Genomic DNA, 19512 nt, shown 5'->3' on the forward strand with positions numbered 1-19512 from the left:
GTCGGCTCGGTTGTCATGGTCATATGTCTCTGCAGGACGTTTATTAAAGTTTTTGTTATGTTCTCGTTCGTAATCAATGTAACACCGTATCACTAAACATGGTGACAGCGGTGTTGTAACTCCATCTTAGAGCAGGAAAGAAGCCGAATTGCTTCAGCATGAACGAAGCAGCACAGAGTGAACCGATTAGCAGACGGCCGCCGCCTGTCCACGGTTTGCAGCTACCAAGTCTCGCATTCGGAGAAGAACCTGCAAAGAATTTGACGTTATTTCGTCGAAGGTGGAGAAACTGCCTCACCCTCTGCCAACTGGATCGAGATCGTAGAAAAGTTCGAAGCTTTCGCAATCGGCCAGACGAACGAGACGTATGAGAGTGCCCTCTTCAATAGAAGAACCCAAAACGAATTTGAGTCGTTCGATAACTTCTTGGCGGCTCTCAGAAGCCAGATTAAAGTATGTGGTTACTGTGACAAATGTAATAACTTGCTACTTAGAGGCCTTTCACACGGAGCGGATGCGGATGCGGGTCCGGAAGAAGTTTTAACAATTGGAATATACTGAGCCTTTCAGACGATCCGAAATTTCTCCGCACCTAGGAAATGTTCATGTGGGTCCAGACGTCGTCCGCATGTGTCAAAACCTAAGTGCGGGTTCCGCATCCGCACATAGAAGTTTTGACAATTGGGTTATTCGGAGCTATTCCCACGATGCGGATGCGGAGCGAATTCGTCCGCATCTTTGGCTACTTTTTAAAGCTGATTTTGCACGGAATTTTTTTAATTATTTGCCATAAATACCCTTAAAAACACCATATGAGGATAGAAGATATAGCAACTTCAACTACCTTTTGTCCATACTTTACAATTTTATACAATAAAACTTGTCAACAACGGCCACTGACGGGACCAAAATTATAAGCCGTTCTGTTCATTACGAATATTCAATTGATTACATACTTTTAAATTTAATTTAAATACAAATACAAATACAAATACAACGCCACAACAGGCAAAATGCCCAACGAGGTGGCTGAGAAAAAGATGCCCATAAAAATATGGATGTCATATACTTCAAAAATACAGCAACCCAATAAAAAATGCAATTAACACAAATTATAAACAATATATACACATGATAAAATATTATGCAATGCCCATAAAGAATACTTATGGTTGTCTTATTCTAAGAATGGATAGCTTCTCGATTTACCCCAACATGTTTATCGTATTTCTTTTTAAACGCGTCAATTGTGTTACAATTTACTACCTCCGGGGGTAAGCTATTCCATTTATTAACCACCCTATTAGAGAAAAATTCCCTGCGACACCATAACCCTGCATTGTCCCTCACCAATCGATACTGGTGTCCCCTTGTAAAAGCAGTTGATTGGCGGTGTACTAAAAGTTCATGGTCCATCCTATCCATCCCATTGAAAATTTTGAACACTTCGATCATATCTCCTCGACACCTGCGTTCATCCAATGTAAACATATTCAAAAAATGAAGCCTCTCTTCATAACTCAAGCCCTGTGTGCCAATAAGGACACGCGTAGCTCTTCTCTGCACCCCTTCAATCAAGTCTATGTCCCTCTGTAGGTATGGTCTCCAAAACCTTACAGCATACTCCAGTCCAGGACGAACTAAGCCTCGAAAAAGCGGAAGAATGACTTTAGGAGAACGCGAAGAGACCTTTTTGAAAATGAGACCAAGCATTCTATTCGCTTTTTTGACAACCGCTGAACAATGTTCAGAAAACCTAAGTCGCTCGTCAATGAGAATTCCCAAATCGGTGACTCTAGTTGCATCCGGATTTAAAAAATTAAATTTTTTCTTTTTAAATATTTGAAATTATTTTAAAAATATAAATATTTGAAATTATTTTAAAAATATAAATATTTGAAATTATTTTAAAAATATAAATATTTGAAATTATTTTAAAAATATAAATATTTAAAATTATTTTAAATATTTATTATTTTTTTAAATTTTTGAATGAATCTGATTCAATCTCTTCAATGTGGAAATTTCATACAATACTGTACTCTGTATCTTCGAAGATGATTCTTGGTGGCCGAGATAGCTTACTTGATAACAGTAAATACTTTCATTTTTTTTTCCAGTGATTGCTTCTCGATATAAGATTTGATTTTTCAATCTTTCTTAAAAACCCTTGGATAAAATTTTACATAACAAAGAAACATTAATTTTTTTTCCTTGGTCCCTTTTATTCGAATATGAAATCAAAACTTCTGAATCTTTTGAAAGAAAATTATTTTAGGAAAGACGCTTCCCGGATATTATGCCGAAGTAAACTTTGGAAAGAAAAGTGTTATCTCCGTCGAGAATCGAACCTCGGACCTTCTGCTACCGGGGCAAACGCAGTGACCATTACATCACACAAACACAACTTTTCTTCCCTTACAACACGCATAGCAGCTTGACGAAAATTACATAGCTTCATTGCAGTACTATGTAAACACTTTAACTGTGCGTAAATAACATAGTAGCGCCAACACTGCATCTGTGGTTTTCGAAGTATTGACAGTGCCATCTCGTGATAAAAACACACAACCTATAAAGGAGAGCGGACTCTATCTTTGAACAAAAAAATGGTTTGCTGCTCCATGTGACGTATACTCGTTGAAAATAGGTTATAGTGATAATATTGACTAATTCTTCAAACGACAATTGTCAATGGGAAAAATAAATTTTATCGGGTGACATAAGTGCTTTTGTTTGCATTCGTGTGTCATCATATTCATATTACTTCATTAAGTACAACGTTTTTCGCTGAACTCGTGGGAACCCCTGATCTCTCTCTCTCAATCTCATAATCTTCCAAAATATACTCTTAGAGTAAGAATGCGAATCCTATGTCTATATTCTCGGGGCGTAAGCAGGATCAACCTTTGAAGGAGGCACAAAAATTTTCTTCCACAGCAATTTTGAGTTGACACCCTTCAAAAAAAAAATCACTCAAATTAACATAAATCGGTTGATATAGCATATACAGGGTATTTTCTTCCGATAATTGAATTTTTTTTTTACCGAAATGTTGCATTTATTTCTAATTTTCAGTCGGCTTGAGGAGTTCCGGCTTCTTTGCCTGGCTTTCGCAAGGGCCCCTTTCAGCACCCTTCTGCGTAAGTTTCTATTTCTGTTTTTATCGCTTTTTTTTGTAGTGCTTTGTGCTCTTCTCTTTTTAATAGACATCTTAGATTGTTTTGCATTCCTTTCTAGTTACATTATACGTCTTTTCATAAAAAGAAAAATTCATGTTAACGCGAATATGTATGAGTGCATGATCTTTCGGATATTCAATTTTCAGCTCAGCGCAATTTTTTTCTTACCCTCACCGGAATTTCCAAAGGACATGTAATATAAGCATTATAATAGTATTTTCCCCCTCAAAATACGCCCAAATATTTTCTCTAGTTTCTTTGAATTTCATTTTTATTAGGATTATATAAACACGGCAGCGGCTTCAAATTCACTAGAAATTCGACGAGTTTCTGAAATTTTCGCATCAAAACTTTCTCGTTTTTCACTCATTTCATAAAGATTCCAATTCCTGGAAATTTTTCAGTCCACAACTCAAAAAAGATACGTGACTTCTACTTTTCTACGGCATTTTCAGTATTTTTCAAATTTTTGTTTGATGTTTGGATTTTGTGAGAAGAAAAGTGTTTTTAGTTTAAATTATTTTTTCATGTTCTGTTTCTTGTAACGACGAGAATTTACGATAACGATGAGGTACGAATAACGATGAGATATTGTTCCAACACAATACATCTAAAATATGCAGGGTCAGTGGAATTGAAATTTTGAGAATTTAGAGTGTTTTTAATGGTAATGCAAATGCGAAGGACACAACAGACAAAATGGTCAACGAGGTGGCTGAAAAAAAAATGTCCATAAAAAAATATGGATGACAAGTATATATCTGAACTATATCGAAAACCTAATAAGAGCCATAAAAAAATAATTGTGATAAAATATAATACACTGCCCATAAAAAAGAAAAAAACAATTATAGTTGTCTAATCTAAGTATGGATAGCTTCTCGATTTACCCCAACATGCTTATCGTATTTCTTTTTAAACGTGCCAATTGTTAGAATTCACGATCCCCGTGGGTAAGATACTACATTAATTCACAACCCTAGTACAGAAAAGTTCCCTTCCACACCATAACCAGGAGTTGCCCTTGCCAATCGATACTGGTGTCCCCCTTGTCGAAGCAGTTTATTGGCGGTGTATTAATAACTTATAATCGATACTGTCTAACCAGTTGAAAATTTTGAACACTTCGATCATACCCCCCTCCCCCCATCGAAACCTGAGTTCTCTCGATGTGGACATATTCAAAAAATCTACTCTCTCTACATAGCTTAAGCTCTGCGTGTCATCAAAAGCATGCGTAGCTCTTCTCTGCAGCCCATCAGCCCCAGAAAAGTGGAAGGATCAGTTTAGGAGAACGCGAAGAGATGTTTTTGAGAATTAAACCGAACATTCAACTCGATTTTTCGACCACCGCCGAACAATGTTCAGAAAACCCAAGACTCACTATCCAGATCGGTGATCCTAGTTGTCCGGGTGCAACTAGGATCACCGAACTCAACCATTTAACTCGTAAGGGAAACATGAATTGTTCGAACCAAAATGAGTCACCACGCACTTGTCAACGTTAAAAGTCATTTGGAGCAGTGTTTTACTGCTCAAAATCGATGGTTGAAAGGATAGATGGTATTTTTGTTAAAAGATTTTGACGGTTAGTGTAGACATTCTGTGTGAGTTTTAAATAAAGTCATCTTATTAAACGTAATTTCACGAATAAACTAAACTGGAGAACTAACTTTGATGTTTTGAGAGGAAGGTTAGCGGAAGTTTTCAAAAACCGGTTGGAATCAGTAGGGATGGTAAGTCAATGGGAAGAATTTAGTACGAAGCTGTCCTCTGTTTTGCACGACGTCATACAATTTGTTCGAAAAAAGCGTGTTTGTATATCGCACCCTCTATAGTTCACGGATAGCGTGCGGAACCTTTATCTTGAAAAGAAAAGAGCATTCAGAGAGTATAAAAGTGGACGAGGTGACTATCATTGTTTACTGATAAAAGAAGACCGTTGAAGAAAGCGATAAGGGATAGTAAAAAGGAAGTTGAATCTAGGTTGGCAGATAACATTGGCTCTGACCCAAAATCATTTTTTCGATATATCAATAATGGATGTAAGGGGACGGTTGGCCCCCTGTCGATAGAAGGTCTAGGTTAGAGAGCAAAGTAAGCATGTGTAATGCTTTCAATGACTTTTTCGCGTCGGTTTTTAATGGAGATAATGATATTCGATATACGGGTGTTGCATAGGGTAATAAAACCCTCAACGATATTCAAGTAGAAGACGTGGAGGTCCTAAATCTTCTAAGAAATGTATGTGCAAGCAAAGCACCAGGACCAGATGATGTCTATCCCAGGGTCCTCAGGGAATGTGCTAATGAATTGGTGGGTCCAGTCGCACAGATACGCAGTAGTGTTGCTGAGTGTATAGTCCCAAGGGATTGGAAACTTGCTAATGCTGTTCCGATATTTAAAAAGGGTAGTAGAGGAGCTGTGGCCAATTATCGCCCAGTGAGTTTGACGAGCTCCCTCTCGAAAATTTTGGAAATTATCATCAAAAGGCAGTTTGTGAAGTGGATAGACGAGAATAATGTATTGTCGGATAATCAGCATGGGTTCAGGAAGGGGAAGTCATGTGTAACTAACCTCCTTTGCTTCTATGATGACGTGACTAAGGCTTTGGGTAAGAGCAAAAATGTAGATGTTGTTTACCTTGATTTCCAGAAGGCATTCGATCGGGTCCAACATGGTAAACTCTTGAAGCGTTTACACGAGATTGGAATTGGGGGCAACTTGGTGAATTGGATAGAATCGTGATTAAAGGACAAGTCGCAACGAGTTATATTGAACGGGGAATTCTCTGGTTGGACAGACGTCACAAGTGGAGTTCCTCAAGGAAGTGTCCTTGGCCCCATACTTTTTTCACTTTTTGTAGATAAACTCGATCAGGGTATCGATGGGATTACTAGCAAATTCGCAGATGATGTGAAGCTAATGGGGGTAATCGTGAATGAAAGCGATAGGGAGTTGCTCCAGACCAACTTAAACAGGATTGCATCATGGATAAATGAATGGAGCATGACGTTTAGCGTTGAAAAGTGCATTGCCACTCATTTTGGTTCGAACAGCCCACGGTTCTCTTACGAGTTGAATGGTGTCACTATCCCGGATGCAACTAGGGTCACCGATTTAGCAATTCTCATTGACGAGCGACTTAGTCATTCTGAACATTGTTCAGCGGTGGTCAAAAAATCGAACAGAATGCTTTGTCTAATTTTCAAAAAAGTCTCTTCCCGTTCTGCTAAAGTCATTCTTTCGCTTTTTCGAGGCTTAGTTCGTCCGGGATTGGACTATGCTGTGAGGTTTTGGAGACCATACCTACAGAGGGACATAGACTGGGTTGAAGGGGTGCAGAGAAGAGCTACGCTGTCCTTATTTCCACACAGGGCTTGAGTTATGAGGGAGACTTCATTTTTTGAATATTTTTACATTGGATGAACGCAGGTGTCGAGGAGATATGATCGAAGTGTTCAAAATTTTCAATGGGATGGATAGGATGGACCATGAACTTTTAGTACACCGCCAATCGACTGCTTTTACAAGGGGACACCTAATGCAAGGTTATGGTGTCGCAGGGAATTTTTTTCTAATAGGGTTGTTAATAAATGGAATAGCTTACCCCCGGAGGTAGTAAATTGTAACACAATTGACACGTTCAAAAAGAAATACGATAAACATGTTGGGGTAAATCGAGAAGCTATCCATACTTAGAATGAGACAACCATAAGTATTCTTTATGGACATTGGTCGCTCATTTTGGTTCGAACAACCCATGGTTATCTTACGAGTTGAATGGTGTCACTATCCCGGATGCAACTAGAGTCACCGATTTGGGAATTCTCATTGACGAGCGACTTAGGTTTTCTGAACATTGTTCAGCGGTTGTCAAAAAAGCGAATAGAATGCTTGGTCTCATTTTCAAAAAGGTCTCTTCGCGTTCTCCTAAAGTCATTCTTCCGCTTTTTCGAGGCTTAGTTCGTCCTGGACTGGAGTATGCTGTAAGGTTTTGGAGACCATACCTACAGAGGGACATAGACTTGATTGAAGGGGTGCAGAGAAAAGCTACGCGTGTCCTTATTGGCACACAGGGCTTGAGTTATGAAGAGAGACTTCATTTTTTGAATATGTTTACATTGGATGAACGCAGGTGTCTAGGAGATATGATCGAAGTGTTCAAAATTTTCAATGGGATGGATAGGATGGACCATGAACTTTTAGTACACCGCCAATCGACTGCTTTTACAAGGGGACACCAGTATCGATTGGTAAGGGACAATGCGAGGTTATGGTTTCGCAGGGAATTTTTCTCTAATAGGGTTGTTGATAAATGGAATAGCTTACCCCCGGAGGTAGTAAATTGTAACACAATTGATACGTTTAAAAAGAAATCGATAAACATGTTGGGATAAATCGAGAAGCTATCCATTCTTAGAATAAGACAACCATAAGTATTCTTTATGGGCATTGTATAATATTTTATTATGTGTATATATTGTTTATAATTTGTGTTAATTGCATTTTTAATGGGGTTGCTGTATTTTTGAAACATGACATCCATATTTTTATGGGCATCTTTTTATCAGCCACCTCGTTGGGCATTTTGCCTGTTGTGGTGTTGTATTTGTATTTGTATTGTATGATATTTTATCACGTGTATATATTGTTTATAATTTTTGTTCATTAATTAATTAATTTATTAATTTATTTTATTTATTTATTCACGTCTCAACATGCAAGGATTGCCCAATTACAGAGATGGACAAGAGAAGAAAAATACAAAAACGCAAATACAACAAAAAAACAAAAACGAGTGGAACAATAGAAATACATACGGAAAAGCATAATAACTTGTATATTCAATACTCACATATAACTTTTAAGAAATTCTCTTATAATTGAATTGAACATATCGGGTTTCACATCGCACTGATTATATATATTGCACATCTCAAAAATAGGGGACCGTCGTAAAATATTTGTTCGGGGTTTAGGGAGGCGAAAAGTTCGTCTATTACCAATTGGCACAGAAAAATCAATAAGTTGAAGAAGGTAGCAGTCATCAATTATATTATTGACAATTTTATACAAAAAGCGAAGGTAACTTCTTCTTCTTGGGCATTCCAATGATTAGAAATGGAAAAAACGTCGCAGTTCAGTTGTACTTACGTCATTTATGTAGACGTGAAATTGCCTGTAAAACATGTAACGTAGAAATCTGTTCTGGACTCTTTCTAGTATCAATGAGTCTAGATTGTTGTGAGGACTCCATATAATAGTGCAGTACTCTAGCTTCGGGAGCACATAAGTCCTTAAAAGTGTCACGATTGTTGCGATTTATTTGAAATTATTGCTGCTCCTCACAACAAATCCTAGCAGTTTTAAGCATTTATTGATAAGTTCATGTATATGGTCGGTAAATGCAAGCTTGGAGTCAAAGAAAACCCCAAGGTCTTTGATTACGGAAACACGACTGATCGAGACAGCATCAATGGTGTAGTCGAATTCGGTCGATGACAATTTTCATGTATAGCTGATAACGTGGCATTTTCGAACATTGAGCTGGAAGAAATTAGCCCCACACCAATCATGGAGAGACTGTAGGTCTCTTTGTAGAGCCATGCAATTTTTCAGACTCCCAACTTCGCGATAAATTTGCACGTCATCAGCATACATCAGACACTTTGTTGCACTGAAGCACCGAGGAAGGTCATTGTAGGGTTCGTTTTCAATGAATAATTGCCACACACAATCATAAGCACTCTCTGCCACTTTTATACATAATATTTGGTTTAATCATACTTTTTCACAATAACCATTATACTATTAACACGTCCTCCTCGCTTACAGCGAGCCTTTGAAATTACCTCCTGAGTCCACAGGAGCCACTCTCTAACTAACCGAAAACACACCAAGCTTCTTTTCTCTTCGTCGAGGGCCTTTCTCCCCCACCCACGCTTTCTACTCCCATCATGCTCCTTCCCAATGGGGGAAAACCTTACATTACCCCCTTCCTAAGCGTGAAATATGCATAACATATTTTACAAGACAATCTGATTACATGCATTGATACTGATAATAGAAACTAGGATATGATCAAATAACACGATACTGATAGCAATAAATATTTACATAATTTGCAATAAAACGCAAGTAACCATTAATGTTCATTATTTCAGTTCACACAATTCATTCTGTTCGGAAACGTGACATCACGTCTGCGCTTACGTTGTCTGTCCCTGGAGTGTCCGCTTCCAGGTGTTGTGATGATGGTCGGACAGTATGAGTTTTTGTTCTGCCCCTACTGATGGAGTAATTGAAGCTCTGTCTGACTTCGTTCTTTCCTCTCAACTGGCAAGCCTCACATGCACACACAAAATTCCTTCGTATCCTTGACAATCCCCTCCCAATAAAATGAGTGCTAGATTCTGTCATTTGTTTCTTAGCACTCTTGTACATGTCCCTCAAAAGGAGTTTTACGCAAGGTTTCTAGAATATATAATTCTATAATATAATATTTCTAGGTTTTACGGGCCCTTCGCAAAAAAAACTTTTTTTTTTCCTTTGGTAAAACCAACCCCCAACCCCTTTGTTGAAGGGCGCAGCCCGCCGTATCCTCACTTACCCTTCGCTGCTGACTCCCATTCAGCAACCAGTGGGTCGCTTCTTCGAAATTCTTCTTGTGGGGTGAGGGTGTGCTCTGTTTATGTTTTTTCCTCTCATCCACTCCATCTCTCCCACCCTGCTTTGCCGGCATTTCGTTGTTCGTTATATGCTTCTTGTTCACAGCTGCGATCTTTTGGACCTTCACTTCCCCTTTGAGTAAGTTGATAATTTGTGGATGTAATATGGCCTCCTCACTTATGTGGGGTGTAATAGCGCACAAGATGGCTCTGTGGTGGACTACACTTGTTTTGTCCGTTACGGGAATGGCCAGATTGATGTGTCTCAAACCTGCCAAAATAGGCTTTCCGAATGCAGGTTTCAAATATGTCTTTGCTTTAGACTCTGTCTTGTGGCGAGGGACCAAATCTTCTCTTAAGACAGAAATTTGGCAACCTGAATCAATCAATGCATTCACAATTTTTCCCTCAATGCTAACTTTCATTCTCTTCAATGCGGTGATAGATTGGATATATCCGGAATCCTGTCTGATATCGTCACTGATACCGATTCCTGTTACTGAAAACGCTTCTGTATCTTGTGGTACACTTTCCGTTTCTATCTGGTTGACTCTAGTATCCAAATTACCTGCTCTTCTATTACTCATGCTGACTCTGTTCTTATTTTCAGGACAGTTTCTTTTTACATGGAATCTTGACAAACAAATGAAACAACCTTCCTCTCGAAGTGGCTTCTGATCAGAACATTTCTTTCCATGGTCATGCTCACGAAAATATCTATTCTGTTGGTTATCATAACATCCTATGTCAGAAAAATTTTCTGAATGTGAACCGCTATTATTTGTCGCACTCGTGTAATTATCTACTTCTTTCGCGAGTTTGACTGCATCTAACCAACCGTCTGTTTCTTTCAACTGTATATAGGTTCTGATGTTTGGGGACAGGCTTTCTTTAATTTTATCAACGATGACCAATTGTTTCAAATCCTCAAATGTGCTAACTTCCCTCGACTTGAGGTATAAATCTACAGCTGTTTCCACCCTGACCGCATATTGACTACACGTTTCCTTCGTTTTCCTTTTCATTGTATCTAGATTCTTTTTATGTTCAATGGGAGTGATTTGAAATTCCTTCAAAATCATCTCTTTGATTCTGTTGTAATCATCAAAATCGGGTTCTGTCTGCCTCATACTTATGCATCCAGCCTTCCCCTTCAAAATGCATAGTATAATTTTCCCATGGTATTCCTCCGGGACCTCATACAACTTGAATATAGTCTCTGCTTGATGAAAGAAAAAAGGCCAATCCTCTATGTTTTCCGTCACCTCTGGTATTACACCTTTCATTAAATTCAAATACCCAATAAAATCATTATTTCCACGTGTTCCACGTCTTTCATTATGTTTTATTCTCTCTACCTCTAATTCGTGGTTTCTTGCTTCTCGCTCTGTTCTTTCATCGATAATACTATTTAGTAATTCTTTCACAAATTCTGGTTCATAATGAGGGCTTTTCATGATTAGCTCTTTCAAATCCACAACCTTTGCGGCTTTGGGGACTTCCACCCGTAACTCATCTGCTAAAATCAGCAGGTCCTCTTTTCGTCCCCTGGCAAAGACGGCCATTTTTAATATTTTTTCTTCTATTTTTTTAAAAATCAATATCGAATGAAATTACTGTATGAAATAGTTCGGTTTCGCCTGATAACAAAAATGTGACCGCTCACCTCGGTATAGGCGAAAGTCTTGATGCTCGTTCGTTTCTGCCGATGGTCGAGCTTTCACATGAATATTCCGATGTCTTGAGACACTGGTGACCACCCAATGTGTGATCAGCTACGCCAAGTGATCAGTCCTGATCCTTCTATTTCGTCAATCGCTTAACGATGATTTATTCCTGCGATCACCTTCGCACAAAATAGTCAGTTTCCATTCAGTATAGTTCTACTGATCGCACTGCTGACACCACTATGTAGGGTTCGTTTTCAATGAATAATTGCCACACACAATCATAAGCACTCTCTGCCACTTTTATACATAATATTTGGTTTAATCATACTTTTTAGCAATAACCATTATACTATTAACACGTCCTCCTCGCTTACAGCGAGCCTTTGAAATTACCTCCTGAGTCCACAGGAGCCACTCTCTAACTAACCGAAAACACACCAAGCTTCTTTTCTCTTCGTCGAGGGACTTTCTCCCCCACCCACGCTTTCTACTCCCATCATGCTTCTTCCCAATGGGGGAAAACCTTACAGTCATTCACGAATATTAAGAAAAGCAATGGTCCAAGATTCGAACCCTGGGGAACACCTGATCCACTGACATACTTTGTTGAAATTGCGTTATGAAATAAAACTTGGGATGTTCTCAAATTTGAGTAGCTGGTGTTCTCGGACACATTGAAAGAACGGAGTTTGTAAAGTAGTGTCTGGTGATTTATTTTGTTGAAAGCCTTAGCGAAATCCGTGTAAATGACATCTGTTTGCTTGCTGGCGTCGATTGACTTAGATCGTCTCCAAATCCTTTGCCATGAAGGGCTTTCTTGATTTAGCAAAAGAAATAAAACATTTGTAGGGTATGCAAATGCCTGCTTTTGGCACAATGCAAAAAATAAAAGACCTCGTAATCTTGCATCGTGTGGAATCGCCGTATGTGTAATCATTTGCAAAAGATTTTTTGCATTTTAGTAGGGGATTGTTGATTTCCACGGACCTTTCTCTCCGCAGAGAGCAGGCAGACATTCAACATGATACTGCACTTACATAACAATAACTTGAAAAATCTTAATAAATCAAAAATAAGCAGAAAAATACAGTGAGTCCTCGGATAATGAATATAATTTGTTCCGGAATCACATTCGCTAGCCGAAATCTTTATAAGCCGAAACGCGATTTCCTATAGCTTTTGATGGGAAATGGCTTAGTTCGTTCCTGGTACTGCCAAAAATTCTAAGGTTGTTATTTTTTAACACCAAGGGGAGCTATAAAAAGGACAAAACACTGACTGAAGCCTTAAATAAACTGCTTCAAATTGGATAAATCAAAATTTACAGGAAGATGAGATACTGAAGACGTTTATATTCGCACTAAAGCTGGTGTTGACAAAACCCAGTCTAGTTTATAGGTGTCCCCATCCATTTTTGATTTTGTCAGCTCATTTCTGCGTCTGGTGCATGCAGATAGAAAAGATAATCTCCTAGAATGTCCAAACAGGTCAATTTGATGCTAAGTATGTTATCTAAGTGCTTACATGTCTTGCACTTAAAGAACGCGTGCTCTGAAAACATAGGCTTCCTTTTTCAAAATGCATTTAATATTAACTGAGTCTTTCATTTTTCATGAAATGGTTCGAAAACTTTCAGAAAGAGAAGTGGAGATGCATCTGGAAAAAGATTCCGTGGTGGACGGACATTAGTAAATCGGGCTTGAGTGACAGTAATTCTGATGATGATAGGCACTAAAACTCAGCTCCAGACGCGATATCACCGAAATTTTTCTTTAGCCGAATAAATATTTATTAGTCAAGGCAGAAAAATCACAAAAAAAACTTCATTATCCGAAAAATTCCAAACCGAGTCGTTCGTTAGCTAAGGTATCACTGTAACAAGCAGTGATGCACTTGACTTAAATACTCATATTTTCAATGTCTCCATATACATTATTCATAACCAAGTATGTTTGTCATCAACTGAATACCTTCCTACGACCTGGTTCGTAAAATATTTTTGTTTACCTTGCTTATATTCCAAGAAAATACAAAAAGTTTCTGAATTTTCCACCGGGTGGCGTTTTAATGATTCTGATCGTTTGGCACGTACTCATATTGCGCTATACCATTATGCTACTTTCACGATTATATCTGCTATATTTCAGGAGTTATTTAAGATTATGTGAATTTTCCAATGTGTTCTTTATTTCTCTCAAATATTTGTCTTTTCTTGCGCCAGGGCATCCCAGAATCATTCTTATAGCTAGGAAACGATTGTGAGAAGCTATGTATATGTCATTGTATACGAGAGATAGAGCGACGGATAAGATCGTGAGTGAGATGAACAAGATTTGTTTCAGTAGAGCGATTCGGCAAAAACCCATGTTGAGATGGAGATAATTCTAGACGGATATGGTTGTACAATTTGCAATATATGATGTGCTCGAAGAGTTTAGATACTGCGGATAAAATAGAAATGGGTATATAGTTGGTGACTTCGGATACTAGACCGCCATTTAAAATCGGAATGACATTTGCGAGCTTCCAAGAAGATGGGAAAACATTTTTACGCAAGGAGAGATTAAAGATAATTACGAGAGGTTCTGAAAAAATATCTCCGCATGCTTTGATTATGTTGGCTGGAATACCATCTGGGCCTATGGATTTGACAGATTTCATATGCCGTATAGCGCCGATAACATCACTTTCAGTTATTTCACCAATGTCAAAGATATCAAGTCTATTAGCTATCTGATGTTCACTACTGTAGTCTTCCCAAGATGTACTTTGAACCTGAGAAGAGAATACAGACTGGAAGTACTCAGCTAATTTGTTTGCAATTTCCTCATCCTCCGAAAAACTCATTCCTTCATAATTGAAGTTACTCGGTGTAAGTTTTCGTCGTAGAGATTTCATAAAGTTCCAAAATGTAGAAGGGTCCGTATGAATATCATCTTCAATGCGGCGATAATACGCGTCTTGTGCACTTCGGATCAGGGATTTAACGAGTCTACGTTGGTCACGAAAATTGTTAAGATGTAATTGACCATTACTAGATAGAAGTTTAGTTCTAATTGAATTTTTCTTGCGTATTGTCTTGATTACATTAGTGTCGAACCAACGAGGAAAAGATTTTTTGGAGTCACTTTTTCGAGGGACAGCAGAGTCAAATGCAACGAAGATTAAACTATAGAAGCAAGTAAGAGCATCGTCTACTTCATAGTGAGCTCGAAGTCAAGACCTGTTTCTTTGATCCAGAAGATTATATAATAAGAAGAAGTCCGCCTTACGAAAGTTGTATTCACTGCTGACGTACATTTTAGCCACACCCCGAGAACTATTTTTTACACAAAAAATGTTAATCTCGAAACTGGGGTGATGTAGGTCTTCTCTAATTAATGGATCATCAGATGTGGTCACTACGACATTGACACGAAGAAGCTTCGCAAGGCAAAGATCCAAGTAATGTCCATTAGAATTCGGCGAAGATATCAGTTGCTGAAAATCATGATAATTAAAAAATTATAAAAATTCAAGCTCAATGTCTCGCAGACAGTTGTGTTGAGGTACGCCACTGACCCAATTTAAAGACGGAAGATTAAAATCACCAACTATTATGCAGTCAGATTCAGAGAATTCGCGATTGTGGGCAATGAAAGAGAAACATGTCCGATACAATTCCACGGACGAGCCGGGAGGAATGTATATTACACCGATGATAACACGGGAACTGACATTTTTAATTTCGACAAACACACACTCTTCAGGTGCCGCATCATGAATTATCCTTTTCGCACATAGAGAATTTTTGACTGCAATAAGAGATCCACCTCCTGTTTGTTTGTTTATGAGCGAGCACAAGGTTTCTATCTTGCCTAAACACAATGTATCGATTGTCAAAAAGTTCCGCGTCAGAAATGTCGTCTTGAAGCCATGTTTCATTTAAGCAGATTATATCATAGTTATTTGCTGCGGAATTGCATTTTTTAATAAATCTCTAGATACTGGAATATTTTATAATGAACTAAAAAAGTCGATTGTTACGCCTATATACAAGAAAGGTAATAAAGATGACATGAACAATTACAGACCAATTTCGATTTTACCTATTATGTCAAAATTATTAGAGAAATGGGTAAAACGACAACTTAATAGTTATTTACACGCCATTGCCTACTACTCACATCATCAATTTGGTTTCAGGGAAAAAAGGAATACTGAAATGGCTATGATTAGATTAATGGATTATATACAAAATAAAATTAATAATAACAAAAAAGTAGCAGCTGTATTTATAGATATCAGTAAAGCGTTTGATACAGTAAACTGGGATATCTTATTGGAAAAACTAAAAAATATTGGAGTAAGAGGGCTCCCGCTCGATTGGTTCAGATCTTTTATAACAAATAGGAAACAGACAGTTAAAGTAGGCAATGCGATAAGTCAGGTAAAGGCAATAGATACAGGCGTACCTCAGGGATCGGTTCTTGGCCCAACACTTTTTTCTATTTACATTAATGAAATTCATAATATCAATATTTCCGGTCAACTTGTTTCATTCGCAGATGATACAGTTCTAGTTTCCTCCGCTGAAACAACTGAAGAACTGATAAAAAATTTGGAAAAAGACATCCATGCAATAAATAAAAGAATTCGAAACCTTCGACTTAGGCTAAATGCTAGCAAAACTAAATGGGTTCTTTTTAATTTAACTAACTTAAGCACACAGACAGATTTAATGAAATTTCATGAATGTAACGACTTTCTTTCAAATACTATATGTAACTGTTCATACATTGAAAGAGTACAGCATTATAAATATCTTGGAATCATTATTTCATCTAACCTAAAATGGAAAGATCATACTGATCAAGTTGTTAATAAATTACGAGCAATCACAGCAATGACGTATAAATTAAAGGCTATCATCTCACACCAAAGTTTGAAAGAAGTATTTTTTGCATGGGTGTTCCCACATATTTTATATGGACTACAAGTTTGGGGGGGAACATATAAAAATTCAATCCATACTATTGATAATCTTTATGACTGTTTGCGACGTGACATTATACAAACTAACAGTTCTGCACGAAATAAAGTATCATTGATCCAATTTAATATACGGCAACTTTATCTGTATAAAGTTTTAGTATACATCTATAAGAATCCTGATTGGTATCCCAGAGTGAATATACAAAGAAGAACTATGAGATCACAATATTTATATCAAATACCATTACCTAAAAAAACAATTTTCAAAAAATCAATATGTTTTCTTGCTCCAAGAATATGTAGAGAATTTGATGATATTATTAGACAACAGCAATCATTTTATATGTTTAAAAAGACTATAAAGGATCGTATACTGGAAATAGCAGATATGGAGCGGTTCGTTTCGTTCGATAGTTAATGAAATTGCAAATGATATAAGGAGTAAAATTTGTTTATATTTTTGTTGTGTAAGAAAATATATCTCTATTTCGACATATCAGACTATAGTTCAACATTTTAAGGTAATATAGTTGGTGTGACTTGAATGCAGCAATTGTAGTAAAATATATCTATGTATGTTGCCAGAAATTCTTTATGTAATGTATCAATACGACTCATGGAAGGTTTCTTATATCCCTTTGGGTCGAAAAGTGTTTGTTTAATTTTTTTTTTTTGTCTGTTTTGTCCATTGTGCTGTTTGTTCAATATAAAAAAAAAAAAAAAAAAAAAAAAAAAAAAAAAAATCGGGTTGCTGTATTTTTGAAATATCTGACATCCATATTTTTATGGGCATCTTTTTCTCAGCCACCTCGTTGGGCATTTTGCCTGTTGTACAAATACAAATACAAATTGTGGCGTTGTATATGTATTTGAATTTAAGCTGTAATTTTCTTCAAAGAACATTAATATGTCAAGACACGGCACAAAGGTCCAAGAATTATCCACCAGGTGGTGATTCGGAATAGATGTAGAAAATGTCCAAAAGTAAGAAATTCGTTCGGATCATTTCGTCTCCTCCATTTGGAAAATTATCAACTTTAGTTAAGTTGTAACAGTCTTACTTCTTTAAAATTATGATTTGAAGAAACGTGAAAGTCAAATATTTCATGCGATTTCTGTCAAAAAAATTCAATTGGTTAAATTTGCAACTCTAAATTTTATACAGAAATTCATCCGTTAACAAGAGATGATATTTTTTTCGGCCCGAAATATACTGAGAAATTGAATTTTCTTGATGTTATACCGAAAAGAATATTTGCAAAAGTGATTCGTCTCCTCCAGAAATCGAACCCGGGTTCTTTTGCTTCACGCTAATAATGCGTGTTATAAGGTACTGAAAAGTGTGACACTGGTGTGTTGGTTGGCGCACTTGCCCGGTATGCAAGGGGATCCGGGTTCGATAACCCGGAGGAGACACAAATCACTTTTCTTCTTAAATATTCGTTTCGGCATAACATCCAGAAAACTCAGTTCCTCAGTGTCATTCGGTAACGTTTAGAGAAAATTTTCTGAGACATCGATAGTTGAAAGAAATAGTAAATGGTATTTTTGTTTAAAAAAATTGACGATCAGTGTACATATTATGTATGAGTAAGCTTCAAAAAAAAAGTTAATTCACTGAATAGAATTTCACAAATTTAAGCTGCAATTTAGTTTAAAGAACGTTAATTTGTTCAGAAAAGGCAAAAAGTACAAGAATTATCCACCGGGGGCGTTTCGATTGTTGTCATCGTGTAGCATATGTGTTATATAGTGACTATTACTTATATATCCTAGACACTTTTTCCGTCGCTCTATCTCTCGTATACAATGACATATACATAGCTTCTCACAATCGTTTCCTAGCTATAAGAATGATTCTGGGATGCCCTGGCGCAAGAAAAGACAAATATTTGAGAGAAATAAAGAACACATTGGAAAATTCACATAATCTTAAATAACTCCTGAAATATAGCAGATATAATCGTGAAAGTAGCATAATGGTATAGCGCAATATGAGTACGTGCCAAACGATCAGAATCATTAAAACGCCACCCGGTGGAAAATTCAGAAACTTTTTGTATTTTCTTGGAATATAAGCAAGGTAAACAAAAATATTTTACGAACCAGGTCGTAGGAAGGTATTCAGTTGATGACAAACATACTTGGTTATGAATAATGTATATGGAGACATTGAAAATATGAGTATTTAAGTCAAGTGCATCACTGCTTGTTACAGTGATACCTTAGCTAACGAACGACTCGGTTTGGAATTTTTCGGATAATGAAGTTTTTTTTGTGATTTTTCTGCCTTGACTAATAAATATTTATTCGGCTAAAGAAAAATTTCGGTGATATCGCGTCTGGAGCTGAGTTTTAGTGCCTATCATCATCAGAATTACTGTCACTCAAGCCCGATTTACTAATGTCCGTCCACCACGGAATCTTTTTCCAGATGCATCTCCACTTCTCTTTCTGAAAGTTTTCGAACCATTTCATGAAAAATGAAAGACTCAGTTAATATTAAATGCATTTTGAAAAAGGAAGCCTATGTTTTCAGAGCACGCGTTCTTTAAGTGCAAGACATGTAAGCACTTAGATAACATACTTAGCATCAAATTGACCTGTTTGGACATTCTAGGAGATTATCTTTTCTATCTGCATGCACCAGACGCAGAAATGAGCTGACAAAATCAAAAATGGATGGGGACACCTATAAACTAGACTGGGTTTTGTCAACACCAGCTTTAGTGCGAATATAAACGTCTTCAGTATCTCATCTTCCTGTAAATTTTGATTTATCCAATTTGAAGCAGTTTATTTAAGGCTTCAGTCAGTGTTTTGTCCTTTTTATAGCTCCCCTTGGTGTTAAAAAATAACAACCTTAGAATTTTTGGCAGTACCAGGAACGAACTAAGCCATTTCCCATCAAAAGCTATAGGAAATCGCGTTTCGGCTTATAAAGATTTCGGCTAGCGAATGTGATTCCGGAACAAATTATATTCATTATCCGAGGACTCACTGTATTTTTCTGCT

The 19512-nt window shown here is 37.2% G+C and overlaps 1 protein-coding gene across 1 annotated transcript in view; it reads right to left on the minus strand.

The window, feature by feature from the left end:
* Positions 1–13907: 13907 nt before the first annotated feature.
* Positions 13908–19512, minus strand: part of LOC149065858 (uncharacterized) — a 39970-nt gene continuing 34365 nt past the window's right edge. The window contains exons 2-3 of the mRNA XM_089253315.1: positions 14101–14298; positions 13908–13964 (exon numbers count right to left, since the gene is read on the minus strand). Coding sequence (XP_089109441.1) covers positions 13908–13964; positions 14101–14298 — 255 coding nt within the window. The remainder of the gene's footprint in view (positions 13965–14100; positions 14299–19512) is intronic.

Source organism: Pholcus phalangioides, unplaced genomic scaffold, assembly GCF_987345545.1.
Source record: "Pholcus phalangioides strain wild (caught in Gottingen) unplaced genomic scaffold, Ppha-v1.0 ptg000037l_1, whole genome shotgun sequence".
Taxonomy (NCBI): domain Eukaryota; kingdom Metazoa; phylum Arthropoda; class Arachnida; order Araneae; family Pholcidae; genus Pholcus; species Pholcus phalangioides.